At 38.4% G+C, this 14,556-nt stretch overlaps 1 protein-coding gene across 1 annotated transcript in view; it reads left to right on the top strand.

Annotated features, from left to right (window-relative positions):
• DYNC2H1 (dynein cytoplasmic 2 heavy chain 1) overlaps window positions 1-14,556 on the top strand; it is a 188,316-nt gene that overhangs the window by 21,277 nt on the left and 152,483 nt on the right. The window contains exons 19-30 of the mRNA XM_059824850.1: window positions 543-658; window positions 1,900-2,027; window positions 7,511-7,660; window positions 8,420-8,625; window positions 9,534-9,689; window positions 9,781-9,895; window positions 10,486-10,656; window positions 10,847-11,229; window positions 11,987-12,119; window positions 12,210-12,327; window positions 12,496-12,608; window positions 12,698-12,817. Of these exons, the coding sequence (XP_059680833.1) occupies window positions 543-658; window positions 1,900-2,027; window positions 7,511-7,660; window positions 8,420-8,625; window positions 9,534-9,689; window positions 9,781-9,895; window positions 10,486-10,656; window positions 10,847-11,229; window positions 11,987-12,119; window positions 12,210-12,327; window positions 12,496-12,608; window positions 12,698-12,817 (1,909 nt within the window). The remainder of the gene's footprint in view (window positions 1-542; window positions 659-1,899; window positions 2,028-7,510; window positions 7,661-8,419; window positions 8,626-9,533; window positions 9,690-9,780; window positions 9,896-10,485; window positions 10,657-10,846; window positions 11,230-11,986; window positions 12,120-12,209; window positions 12,328-12,495; window positions 12,609-12,697; window positions 12,818-14,556) is intronic.

Below are 14,556 nucleotides of genomic sequence, written 5' to 3' on the forward strand. Positions count from 1 at the left end.
GAGGGAGGATACACGGAAAAGTATCAAATAAGCTAGCCCTTTTCTTAGTTTTCTTTAGGCAGCTACTTATAGTCACTGTGAGATATTACATATGGGGCCTTGATATGAGCCATCATGGCTTTTCTTATGTTTTTAAGACTATTGAAGCCTGGGTTAGTACATTCTTGTGGAAATTAGAGATTTAAAGACATGACTGTACAAATAATTAAAATGTTTTTTCTTTTTGAGTATAGAAATAGTCCTTTTGAATTTAGTGACATCGGTTGTATAAAATCAAGTAATTGTCTAACTATTTGTAGGAGCAGAGCATTAGACCTTAGCCCCAATAAAACTGCATATATATGCCTAATGGCTATAAATATTTCAATAATATGAGTAATTTTCCCAATAAGCTATGACTTTTATTTGTACAATTACGAGGGAAATTTTTTCTTATTAGGCTACAAAATCAGGGTAAACTATAGACGTGCATAGATCCTAGACATATTGACACATAAGTGCACTACTGAATATTTGCTATTTTTTAATCTTTTGTCTTGAAGCACCATCAGGATAGATTGTTTAACTGTTAATTGCAACCCTGTGAAAACTGTAATTGATGATTTCATCCAGAAGTTTTATGATGTTCTTGTCATTTCTTTGAGAAAATCTATTCAAGGTAAATAACTTTAATGAATAATATTTTTTTTCTGTTGCACTTGTGGACATTTGTGTTAATGTAAATACTCTTTTTGTTTAAGAAATATTTTACTCTCGGGCACAGTGAACTGCAGAAATCACAGTGCAGAGGAAGTAATCTGTTACTAAATATTCTCTATAGGCCTAACCTAAGACCCCTTGATGTCCATGTGCATCTTTTGCATTCACTTGTTTTGGCCGCATCTGTTCCAGATGTAGAAGAATGCATATGAACATTATTTTGATTGTTTCTTTTGTCTAGAGGAAAATTTCTTTGACATTTGAGGGAGGAAAATTTCTTAGATGTTTGAGAGTAGTTGAAGGAGGCATCGTGAAATGCTGTAACTGAAAAATATTCTTAGATTTTTCTTTCACAAATTGAAATACTTCATCAGGAGTCTTAAATAATCTAGACTTATTCCATAGAGTTACTTGTCACTTAGATTGTCAAAATGCAGAGTGTTAAAGAGTGCAAAATATTTCCCTATTTTTGGTTGGTCTATCTATATCTGAAACAGGTAGAAAAAGTGGAATAAGGTGTAGATGGTGAGAAATACCATTGCTTTGTGCTTTAAGTATAACAGTCAGCACAGGAAAGACAGAACAGGCGTTGTGCATAAAGTGAATTATTTTCATAACCTGAAAGATGAATTGTTTCCTGGAAGATGTATTACTTCCTGGAATTTTGTACAGCCACTTTCTCAGTACCAAAAAGATCTACCTTGGTAGGAAAATACGACATTATCGCTTAATCAGGCTTTTGTTTGTGAATCTTTTCGATATTTAAAGCAAGGTGGCTTTAGATCCTTAGTTTCTTTAAAAGAAAAAACAAACAAACAAACAAAACCCAAAAAACCCCAAACCAATTTTAATATCTGTTTTTCTCCATTTACCCAAAAAAGATCTATACAGGTTTTGAAAGTATATAAATAAAGGCCTTAGGCATTTCTGTTTAATTCTCAGAAGGGACTCTGATACTTACGGTCTAAATCATATACTGAATGCAGTGGATTACATTTAAAAAACTATGTATAAACACAAACGTGATTTTTGTTGAAGTAGCATATAAAATTGGGGTCTGCAATTTTTTAAGCAAATACTTTGTGTACATTATCATATCTTATGACAGTGTTGTATCACAGTACATTTGTCTGACTTGCATATTTATTAGTACAAATATTTTCTCCATGATAACTTTGTTTTCCACCTTTCTTTATATAGGTCACCTGTGTGATGTTTCTTCATTTCTCACCGATGCCATGGAAACATTAGTGGTTAGGCCCCAGACTATAGACGAAATAGCAGAAGACAATTTAAAATACTTAAACCTACATGAACAAAAAGAACGGGTAAGATATTATTTTATCGTTTCCAGGACAATAGCTATCAAAAAGCTAATTGCTTTTTAGTATGGAAACTTGTATTTAATATATATATATATGTATGATGAAATAACAATATTATCTCTTTTATTCAAAGATAAGGGCTACCTTATCTTTGTGACTCCTGAAGTTTGATTTACTTCCAACTACTTGGATTAAGGTGGCATTTTTTTTAAACTGTCTGTCATAACCCAAGATAACAATCCTGAACTACAGTCGTTAGCTCAGAACTCAGTTTGTACATATGAAATTTATTTTTTCACATATATGTCACTTCATGGTTATCTACTTGAATCTTGTTTGTCACCGGTATCGTCAGTCACTATTTCTTAGAATCACAGAATCATAGAATGGTTTGGGTTTGAAGGGACCTTTAAAGGTCATCTAGTCCAACCCCCCTGCAATGAGCAGGGACATCTTTTGCTAGATCACAGAATCACAGAATCACTAAGGTTGGAAAAGACCTGTAAGATCATCAAGTCCAACCTTAAAAAAACAAAACAAAACAAAACAAAAAAAAACCCCAAAAAACCAACAACAAACCACAACACACCAAAAACCAACCCACCCAACACCACACAGCACCATGCCCATCAAGCTACATCCCACAATGCCACATCCACACGCTCCTTGAATACCTCCAGGGAGGGTGACTCTACCACCTCCCTGGGCAGCCTATTCCAATGTTTCACTACTCTCTCAGTAAAGAACTTTTTCCTAATATCCAGCCTGAACCTCCCCTGGCACAACTTGAGGCCATTTCCTCTAGTCCTGTCACTCGTCACTTGGGAGAAGAAGCCAACACCCACCTCTCTGCAACCTCCTTTCAGGTAGTTGTAGAGAGCGATAAGGTCTCCCCTCAGCCTCCTCTTCTCCAGGCTAAACAACCCCAGCTCCCTCAGCCGCTCCTCATAAGACTTGTGTTCCAGACCCCTCACCAGCTTCGTCGCCCTTCTCTGGACACGCTCCAGCACCTCAATGTCCTTCTTGTAGTGAGGGGCCCAAAACTGAACACAGGATTCGAGGTGCGGCCTCACCAGAGCCGAGTACAGGGGCATGATCACCTCCCTACTCCTGCTGGCCACACCATTTCTGATACAAGCCAGGATGCCGTTGGCCTTCTTGGCCACCTGGGCACACTGCTGGCTCATATTCAGCCGGCTGTCAATCAACACCCCCAGGTCCTTTTCTGCGGGGCAGCTTTCCAGCCACTCGTCCCCAAGCCTGTAGCGTTGCCTGGGGTTGTTGTGGCCAAAGTGTAGAACCCGGCACTTGGCCTTATTGAACTTCATCCGGTTGGCCTCAGCCCATCGATCCAGCCTGTCCAGATCCCTCTGCAGAGCCTTCCTACCCTCCAGCAGATCAACACTCCCTCCCAACTTGGTGTCATCTGCAAACTTGCTGAGGGAGCACTCTATCCCCTCATCCAGATCATCAATGAAGACATTAAACAAGACCGGTCCCAAAACTGAGCCCTGGGGGACTCCGCTTGTGACCGGCCGCCAGCTGGATTTCACCCCATTCACTACAACTCTCTGGGCCTGGCCATCCAGCCATTTTACCCAGCGAAGAGTGTACCTGTCTAAACCACGGGCCGCCAGCTTCTCCAGGAGAATACTGTGGGGAACAGTGTCAAAGGCTTTGCTGAAGTCCTGGTAGACAACATCAACAGCCTTCCCCTCATCCACTAGGCGGGTCACCTGGTCATAGAAGGAGATCAGGTTGGTCAAGCAGGACCTGCCCTTCATGAACCCGTGCTGGCTGGGCCTGATCCCTTGGTTATCCTGCACGTGTCCTGTGGTTGCTCAGTGCCCCTCAGGTTGCTCAGAGCCCCGTTCAACCTGTCCTTGAATGTTTCCAGGGACGGGGCATCTACCACGTCTCTGGGCAACCTGTTCCAGTGTTTCACCACCCTTACTGTAAAAAATTTCTTCCGTCTATCTAGTCTGAATCTACCCTCCTTTAGTTTAAATCATTACCCCTTGTCCTATTGCAACAGGCCCTACTAAAAAGTTTGTCCCCACCTTTCTTATAAGCCCCTTTTAAGTATTGAAAGGTTGCAATCGGGACTCCCTAAAGCCTTCGCTTCTCCAGGCTGAACAACCCCACCTCTCTCAGCCTTTCCTCATAGGAGAGCTGTTCCATCCCTCTGATCATTTTCATGGCCCTCCTCTGGACCCAGTCTAACAGGTCCATGTCTTTCCTGTACTGAGGACCCCAGAGCTGGACGCAGTACTCCAGACCAGAGTAGAGGGGCAGAATCACCTCCCTCGACCTGCTGGCCAGGTTTCTTTTGATGCAGCCCAGGATACAGTTGGCTTTTTGGGCTGTGAACGCTCGTTGCCAGCTCATGTCCAGCTCTTCATCCACCAAGACCCCGAAGTCCTTCTCTGCAGGGCTGCTCTCAATCCCTTCACCCCCCAGCCTGTATTGATACCGGGGGTTGCCCAAACCCACATGCGGGACCTTGCACTTGGCCTTGTTGAACCTCATAAGGTTCACATGAGCCCACTTCTTGAGGTTGTCCAGGTCCCTCTGAATAGCATCCTGTCCCTCAGGCGTGTCAACCACACCACTCAGCTTGGTGTCATCTGCAAATTTGCTGAGGGTACACTTGATCTCACTGTCTATGTTGTTGATGAAGATATTAAAAAATACTTCTTAGTTCATTCGGTAGTTCTTTACAGGTGAACTGTTTTAATGTCTGGAATAACACAATATCATCAGTAAACTTTATCATCTTTCTAGTCTCCTTTTCCAACTCTTTTATTAACAGCTTGAGCAGTCCAGCACAGGTACATACAGAACTCCATGGGTGATCTTTTTCTATTGCAGGAACTAGCCATTTACTCCTGTCTCTGTTTCCTTTTACCCAATTAATTATCTCTGCAAGGACCTTTGTTCTTATGTCAAGGTTACCAGGTTTCCTTAAATGCCTTTGGTGAGGGATTGTGCTAAAAGCTTTTTGGAAACCCAACTGCAATATATCATTTTAATCTCCTTCATCCATACCCTTACTGATGCTTTTTAAGAACTCTGGTTCTACAAAACTGTGCAGTTCTACAGAAGTCATACTAACTCTTCCCAACTGAACAATATTTATCCACAATGGGATTCAGTTATAAATGAATGCATCTGAGTTTAGGTGTGTATGTGCAGCTGTCTGCAGTGCGTGTGCTGTTCATATACTCAGCAGAAGTCTGGTTCAGTTGTCTACAAGTACAGTTCTAGAGTTATTGAGATGCATATCCAACATCTACACAAAACTGGCAGAAGTAACAGAGGAGTTCTGGGAAGCCTCTACCTTTCTGTAATTTCAGCTGGAGGCCAATCAAATGCCCTAGGGCATCTCAGATGGCCCTAGACATGTATTTGTGAGAAACTGAATCAAGTTCCTAGTGAGTGTAGTCAGCTGTAGCCTAGAGCAATCCATTTCACCCTGAAGTAGACACCTCGTGGCTGATCCTCTTGAATTGATTTCTTAGCTCCATTAAGAGCTCAATGCAGTTGTTCATATGTAGGTGTCTACTGTTTTGGGGATGTCCTGGTATATCTGAGAGCTCCATACAAGGCTGGCAGATATGACACAGGACATACGGAAGATCTATAACTTTTGCGGCAGTGGATATAAGGCAGATGGGATAGAGTAGGGGGTCTCAAGTAATGCTGAACACTGTCATTAAATGAATTGAGCCCTTGGTTTCAATGATCTTCTTTGACGATAATGGAGTTTTATATGCCTACTTAACAAGCCCATGTACAGACATCTAGTTTTAGCTTAATCTTTATCTTGGATACAGTTTGACTGTTTGTTTGGCTGCTAACTCAGTAAGGACTGTGTTAGGTTGGGTATAAGTATTTACATTTTGTAGCAAATCTGTGGGAGAATTGATGGATGTTGAAGAGAATTAATTCTTGATAATTTACAAAACAGTATTGCTCCTTAGCATTAGTGCCTGTTGTCACCTCTTATTTTTTAAAGGAAAACAAACATAACAGGACATTTTGGTAAATGTGTAAAACCGTGTGTGTTTATTTAATTTTCTTTTGACTTTTATACTTCAAAAGAGTTGTTTTTTTTTTTTAAATTTGGTTGGCTTTTCATATGTGGGGGAAACCTGGATTATTTTTTTCTATTATCAGCTGAAAAAAATTTGTCCTTTTTTATATGAGTATAATTTCTATTTATTTGAAGTGTCTTTATTCCTGTTTTTTGTTATTCCATATTGTTGTGATATAACCCCAGTAGGCAGCTAAGCACCATACAGCCACTCACTCACTTTGTAACTTACTTGCACAGCCTCCTCCAACCCTGCTGGGACAGGAGAAGAGGAAAGAAAGAGTAAAAGCAAGAAACCTCGTGGTTTGAGATCAAAATAGTTCAATAAGTGAAGGAAAAGTGGAAGAAAACCCAAACAAACAAATAAATAAATAAAGGAAACAAACCAAACAAAACAAGTGGGCAATCACTCACCACCTCCCATTGATAGACCGATGCCCAGCCAGTTCCTGAGCAAAAGATGTCTTACCTACCTAAACCCCACTTCACCCCATTTTATTGCTGAGCATGACATTTTATGATATGGGATATCTCTGCCTGGCCGTGTCCCCTCCCAACCATTTGCGCACCTCCAATCTATGCACTCAGGAGGGTGGGCAGAATGGGAAACAGAGAAGGCTGTGATGGTGTGCACTTTTTAGTAACAGGTGAAAAATTAGTGTGTTATCAGCCTTGTTTTGGTCACAAATCTAAAACAGCACCATATGAGCTGCTGTGAAGAAATTTAACTCTAAGCCAGCCAGACCCAGCACACATATATACATATTTACTGAATTCTGTTGCTCTGCTGTTGACAGGACAAGAGGTAATGGCCTCAAGTTGTGCCAGGGGAGATACAGACTGGATATTAGGAAAAATTTCCATCACAATGGAATAGACTGCCCAGGGAGGTAGTGGAGTCACCCTCCCTGGAGGTATTTAAGGAGCGTGTGGACATGGCATTGTGGGACGTGGCTTGATGGGCATGGTGTTGTGTGGCGTGGGTGGTTTTGTTTTGTGGGTTTTATTTTGTTTTGTTTGTTTGTTTTTTTGTAATGGTTGAACTTGATGATCTTACAGGTCTTTTCCAACCGTAGTGATTCTGTGATTCTCGAATCTGATTGAATGGATCTCTGCAATATATAGAGGCATTTATCTGTTTCGTAGTAAGCATTCACTTCTGTATATCTCATGTCAGGATCAAGATTTAGAATTTCTTTAAATACCTCAGATACTATTTTTCCCAGTGTTTTAATGTTATTCTATGAACAGTATTAAAAAACCAGCTATATATAGACATATAATCTGTGCATACACAATTGATGATTCTTATGTATTTGCTTATAGTTTGGATAAACAGGATTTGCTGAATTTTTACATACATGCATATTTTTTATCTGTTTGAATTTAGATTTTTCTTCTGTTTCAAGAGGCTGAAGATAAAAACAAACTTTTGCGAACTGTGGCTGGTGCAGGTTTGGACACTATCAGTAACCTAAGAGCTACATGGGATAAATTCGAATTAATGATGGAAAGCCACCAGCTTATGATTACAGAACAGGTAACAATGAAAGATTAATATTTTACCTAAAAATTTTGAGATTTATTTAGACTAAGTCTGGAGAAATATTTTTTCTTAGATTAAATCCATATATGTTCTCAGTTAAGTGCTAACACTAACATTACTGAACTGAGGGAGAGCCTTTAAAGGAAGAATAGTTAAACTGTTTAAACAATAACTAGGTGAAACTTCTGTTGAACTGATGCTGAAATGAATGTTACTTTGTTTTACTTCTGTCTCAAGGAACTTTCTGGAGACAGACATGGATTAATGAATACAATGGTTAACTGAGGAAAATGGGATAACAGTTAAAAGATAGCGTTTTTATTACTTTATCATGTTTTATTACTGATGCTTATTATTTATTTTTTACACAACTTTGCTAAACTGTGCGCAGTCCTGTAATTTCAGTGAATAGGCAAATTGCTGAACTCATTTGAAGTGCTACTGAAGATATCAATATGCCATAAAATATAGCAATTTTTCAATGTGCTATAAGATGCAGGCTAAATAGTAGCATAGGCCAAATAAATACGTCTCAAATACCAGCATAAAAAAATTAGTGCTCCCTTTTTGAAAAAAAAAAAAAAAAGAACCAGAATAAAGATGAACTATTTCTTAGGATATTATACAAGAAGTTTTTTGATTTTGAACAAGTTGTAGTTACCAAGTTTTGATCAAGTTTTGAAGTTGATACTTTGATTTTGATCATAGTTATAGTTACGAAAGAGGAATTTCATTTTAACCCTTGCTTTACAGATTGAAATGATGAAAGGAAATGTGATTTCACATGTTAATATATATCTTCAAGACCTGGAAAAGTTTAAAGCTCGTTGGGATCAGCTAAAGCCAAGTGATGATATCATTGAAACAGGTGATCAGGATGTGCTTGAGAAAAGTGCTCAGATCATAAAGGAAAAAAAGAAAGAATTTGATGAACTTGAAATTGTGAAAGAAAAACTCATGTAAGTTTATTTCCCTGTATACATTACTCATTAATGTATGGATCTTTTGCAGCAATAGTATCTCAGAAAATGTTAAGTAAATTTTATTGCAACAAATAATATAAGGAATTTAATTTTATTTATATTACATGTGTTTGATTAGTTTTTCAGGGTCCTTTTTGTTCATTTTAGGTAACGTGAATTTCTTGAGCTGAGTTTTTCTTGAGTTTTTTGGAAGTAAAAATTCAAGAAGTCTCTTAGACTTTCAAGTAACAGAGTCTGTACACTAAAGGCTTTATTCTGACTTCTGAAGTTCTCACTAAGAGAAGGTTTGGGGTAGTGGTCCAAGAGGGGGAGTTATTGCGTTAATCCTCTTGTAACTTAAGTGTGCATGAGCTCACCTCTCCGTTTCTTGAGTAAGTGTCCTATCTGATAAACTGTTGTGCAAAAGGAGAGGATTTTTATGCCAGGTGCCTACTTTCATTAAGCTCATTATTGCAAATTTTGAGTGGACAAAGTTTTCTATCTAAATTCTTAGCTTGGCTCTTAAATGTAAATAAGATTAGCATATTCTTTCTACCTAACAGGAAGAAGCAATCAATTAACAATTATTTTTTTTTCAAGCTTCATTTTTTGGGGCACAAAGTAATTAATTTTTCTCATAAATGAGAAAGAAATGAAAGTTTATGGAAAATAATTGTGAATATGGGAGAAGGTCACTATGTAGGAGAGTTATCCCTGGTATTGCTTTATTATTTCTATTCAAGAAGGAGACTATGAAGAAATTGCAGTTGGCAGCAATGTTCTTCAATGAAGCCAATGGCTTTTCTTAAAAAAGTGTAATTATTTCCATATGATACCATCTCTTAAACCACGAATGTATAATGGAATAATGTAATAATGTATGGTACAATGATCTTTTTATTCAGTGAAGAATGCCATCATTTTAAATTGGAAGAGCCTGACTTCTCATTGTCAAAAGTTGTATGTCAAGATATTAAGAGTTGCGCAGAAGTCTGGGCATTGTATGAAGAGTTTTATCAAGGTTTTCAGGAAAAAGCCAAAGAAGACTGGATTACTTTTAGGTATGATTTTGTTACTTTATTTTTCATGGACATACATGTGTGGTTATAGTACTGTGTTGTCATGACCTTTTTATATTTGATTTTCACGCAGGAGTAAAACATACCTGTTTGAAGAATTTTTGTTTAACTGGCATGACAAAATGAGGAAGATGGAAGAACATACTGCAATGACAGTAAAATTGCAAAAAGAAGTGGACAAATATAAAGTAAGATGCTAATTACAAAAAGGGGTATAAAACAAAAAATGTTTTGGTATTACTGTGTAATATACTTCATTCTGTAGCTCATTTTTCAGTTCTTATAATAAAATCAGTTACAATTTAGCAAAATATCTTGTGATACTGGTTTGAACATTTCACTTACTTTTGAGAAAGTACCATTTTCTGGGTACTAGCATCAATTACTGAGGAGCATGTGCTTTTTTAGCTTTACTGACTAAGATTTCTTCTGCCAAATTTGTAGACGTGGCACTGCAGGACATGGTTTAATGGGCATGGTGGTGTTGGGTTGATGGTTGGACTTGATGATCTTACAGGTCTTTTCCAACCTTAATGATTCTGACCTTTTAGATCCTTATCGTGAACAGGAGGGTCAATACATTTTACGCAGACATACATTTAGCAATGAGTTTTCCTCAGAGTTATACAACTAAACATTAAATCCAGGAACTGAAATAAATGTACTTCAGATTAAGAATGTAAATTTTTGTTTTGTTTGAATGGCATGTCACTCTGTAATCAAACAGATACAATTTTCATAAAGACTAGATGGATTCACATATGCGTTTTTCCTGTAGATGGTAATTCCACTCCTAAAATATGTTAGAGGAGAACATCTTTCTCCAGACCATTGGCTGGATCTCTTTCGTCTTCTGGGTCTTCCTCGAGGCACTACACTTGAGAGTTTGTTATTTGGAGATCTGCTAAAAGTGACGGATGCCATTATAGAAAAAGCAACAGAACTTAAGGTATGAATAATTTCACATAAAGGTACTATATTTTATTTTATTTTATGGTTTATTTTATGTAGTATATATTGTTCTGTATGTATATTTACAGTTTTATTACTGTAGAAATACAATTTACATTATATTTTTGAATCGAAAATTTATTGCAAGCTCTGTAGTTTCAAATTAATCTATTTACGCTTTTAAATAGGATTTGAATTGTCGGGCCCAAGGTGAAGTCACAATCAGAGAAGCATTACGTGAGCTTGAACTCTGGGGAGTTGGAGCTGTCTTTACATTAACAGATTATGAAGATAGCCAAGGCAAGACTATCAGGCTTATTAAAGACTGGAAGGACATAGTCAACCAAGTTGGAGATCATCGCTGTCTTCTACAGTCCCTCAAGGACTCTCCGTATTACAAAGGTTTTGAAGATAAAGTGTCCATCTGGGAAAAAAAGCTGGCTGAGCTGGATGAGTATCTGCAGAATTTAAACCAAATTCAAAGGAAATGGGTCTATTTGGAACCAATATTTGGTCGTGGAGCTCTGCCCAAAGAACAGGCTCGTTTTAACAGAGTTGATGAAGACTTTAGGTTAGTGTTATGGAATGTGACTTATTTTTTGTAGCATCTTTGACACCTGTAGGCTAGAACATTCTTCATGGTGAAAATATATGGAACAATCAGAATACGTGTGGAGATGAAGGTCAGCAACAGGAATTCAGTAGATATAGACGTGTGGCAGTGACATAGGTGTGAATAAAAGTGCTAATGTAGATTTCATTTAATGGGGTATATGTGAAGAAGGGAATCACATGAAACTTCAAAGATCATGAACAAGGTAGGCAAACACAAGATCAATCTTATCAACAGAAGCAGGGGTGATGTAATCATTTTTCCAAGAATCATTTCTTGTTGAAGACAAGCACTTTGTTCACTAAGAAAGTACACAGATGGACTTTTTGGAGAAACAGATGGTTTATTTGTTCTGAATGAGTCAAGGAGATAAAAAGGGAGGAGATTTTAGAAATGTAGAAAGATATGTACCATTATCTGTCTTGATTTGACTTAAAATGGCTTCTTAGAAGGAAATAAAAGTCAAGAATTGAATTTTCTTGGTTTTGGGTAGAGAAGTTTTAGCAAGAAACAGTTGCTATTAAATTACATTGGAGAAACATTGATGTAAATTCTGAAATGTTTCATCATTAATACTGAAAACTGAAAGTTACATATCAGATACTTATATGACTTACCTGTGCTTTCATTTTTATTTACATAACTACATGTCTATCATATTCCGTTTACAACTGTAATGGTTGTTTTATGAATTATTCCATTTTTTTCTGTCAAGATCCATTATGACAGATATCAAGAGTGACAATAGGATAGCATCACTGAATGCCCGGACAGGAATAAGAAATACCTTAATTACCATACTTGACCAGCTTCAGAGATGTCAGAGATCTTTGAATGAGTTTTTGGAGGTACAGCTGACATTAATACGGTTTTCTATAAAGAAAGTCCGTAAGTTTGAATTCAAATTAACAAAACTGCTTTGTTTTGTTTTTATATAGGAGAAGCGCTCAGCATTTCCAAGATTCTATTTCATTGGAGATGATGACTTATTAGAAATTTTAGGACAGTCCACAAATCCTGTGGTTATCCAGTCTCATCTTAAGAAACTTTTTGCTGGTAATGCATTGATCTTTATTTGTGAAATGTGCTTATTTAGAAATAAGGTTCTTCAAAGCTAAAAAATCTTTTGCAGACTTTCTTTTCTCTCTTTCTGCTACTAGACACTAAGGAATTAATGTTTGACTTTAACAATATATAACTTCATTGCTCTTTTCTGATTAATAGGCATTAATAGTGTGAGCTTTGATGAAGAATTTAAATACATAGTTGCGATGAAGTCTGTAGAAGGAGAAACTGTGCCACTTAGAAATAAAGTTCTTCTGTCAAATGATGTGGAGGTAAGAAAATCACATCCAAGTATAGTTCAAGGGTCTGTGAGAAATTATTTTGTAATGTAATTTTTGAGGTTTTTCCATCTCATCGTCAGGTGTGGCTAAACAGTTTGGCTTTGGAGATGAAGGAGACCCTGAAAAAAATGTTAATTGACTGTGTTGATGCTGGAAAAAAATCACAAGGTTCCGTTGATCCATCGCTCTTTCCTTCCCAGGTAGTATTTGATCCAGTAAAGTCAATGTATAGTCCTAGATTTACCAAATAAGTTATTTTTTGAAGTCTCATAAAGAAGTATACATATGGATTTGGAAGAAAATAACCCTAAACAAATCCATTTTATTAATTTATAGTATAGAGAAATTCTTAAAAATATGTGTTCTTATAATTCTTTTGTAAACATTTGAAATACTTAAGTCTTTTACATGGCACCTGATCTAACATCCTCTGTTTATTAAATTTGATGTGAATTTTGATCTTAGTTGGTAGTGAATGTTACATTCAGGGCTGCTAAGACTTAGTAACATAAAAAAACCCCTTTTTGAATCTGATTAAAATATAGTTTCTAAAGCTTAGCCATATAAGCAGAAATAGTCATGAACGTGAAATTCTTTATGCAATTTTGACCAGTAGCACAGAGAATCACACAGAATCCCAGAATGGTTGTGGTGGGAAGGGACCTTTAGAGATCATCTGGTCCAATCCCCTTGGTCCAGCAGGGCCGTGTCCAGACAGCTTTGGAATGTCTCCAGGAATGGAGACTCCACCACCTCCCTGGGCAACCTGTGCCAGTGCTCAGTCATTCTCACAGCAAAATGTCTTCCTAAAGTTCAGGCAGAGCCTCCCATGTTTCAGTTTGTGCCCATTGCTTCTTGTCCAGTCACTGGGCACCTCTGAAAAGAGCCTGGCTCTGTCTTCTTTGCACCCTCCCTTCAGGTATTTGTACACATTGGTAAGATCCCTTTTGAGCTTCCTCTTCTCCTGGCTGAACAGTCCCAGCTCTCTCAGCCTTTCCTCATAGGAGATTTGCTTCAGTTCCTTAATCAACTTTGTGGTCTTTCACTGGACTGTGTCTGGTAAAGCACCTGTCCTTATTGGCTCCTTTATCACTTGAAAGAGGAAGTTGTCATCTGTGGACCCCAGGAACCATCTGGATTGCTTATGTCCTGCTGTGTTGCCCCTCCAGCAGTTATTGGGGTGGTGGAAGTCCCCTGTGAGGACCAGGGCCTGTGAATGTGAGGCTGCTCCTATGTGTCTGTAGAGGGCCTGATCCACTTGTTCTTCCTAGTCAGGTGGCCTGTAGCAGACACTCACTATAATGTGACCTTGACCTGCCCTCTCTTTAATCCTACCCCATAAGCGCTCAGCTGGCTCCTCATCCATCCCCAGGCAGAGATCCATGCACTCCAGCTGCTCTCCCATGTAAAGGGCACCTCCCCCTCCTCGTCTTCCCTTCCCGTCCTTCCTAATGAGCCTGTATCCCTCCATTGCAACACTCAGCCATGGGAGCCACCCACCACATCTCCATGATCCCAGCAAGGTCATAGCCCTGCAACTGCACACAGATCTCTAATTCATTATGTTTATCCCCCATGTTGCATGCATTAGTGTGCAGGCACTTAGAGAGACACCACAGCATGTTGAGTTTCTGGAGGGGGTTTGGGGGGGTTCTCCATAATGGTGCCTTTTAGGCACTTCCTTGCTGACATGCAGGTGCTGGAGGTGACCCTACTTAAGCCCTATTTTGTTGATTTTTGTGATCTCTTCCTGTCACATCACCCCATGCCCTTTGCTCAGTGATCCTGTCTGTCACTCCCTCACAGGCCTGCTGGTTACTCTTTCCCTACCCCAGAATGTAGTTAATGTTACGAATCTTCAGACTGGCATAAATGATGGGATTTTTTGCTACAGATCTTTCCAGTTCTGAGTTTGACTGAACCTTCATAGCTCAGACAG

Source organism: Gavia stellata, chromosome 1 (genome assembly GCF_030936135.1).
Source record: "Gavia stellata isolate bGavSte3 chromosome 1, bGavSte3.hap2, whole genome shotgun sequence".
NCBI classification, from domain to species: domain Eukaryota; kingdom Metazoa; phylum Chordata; class Aves; order Gaviiformes; family Gaviidae; genus Gavia; species Gavia stellata.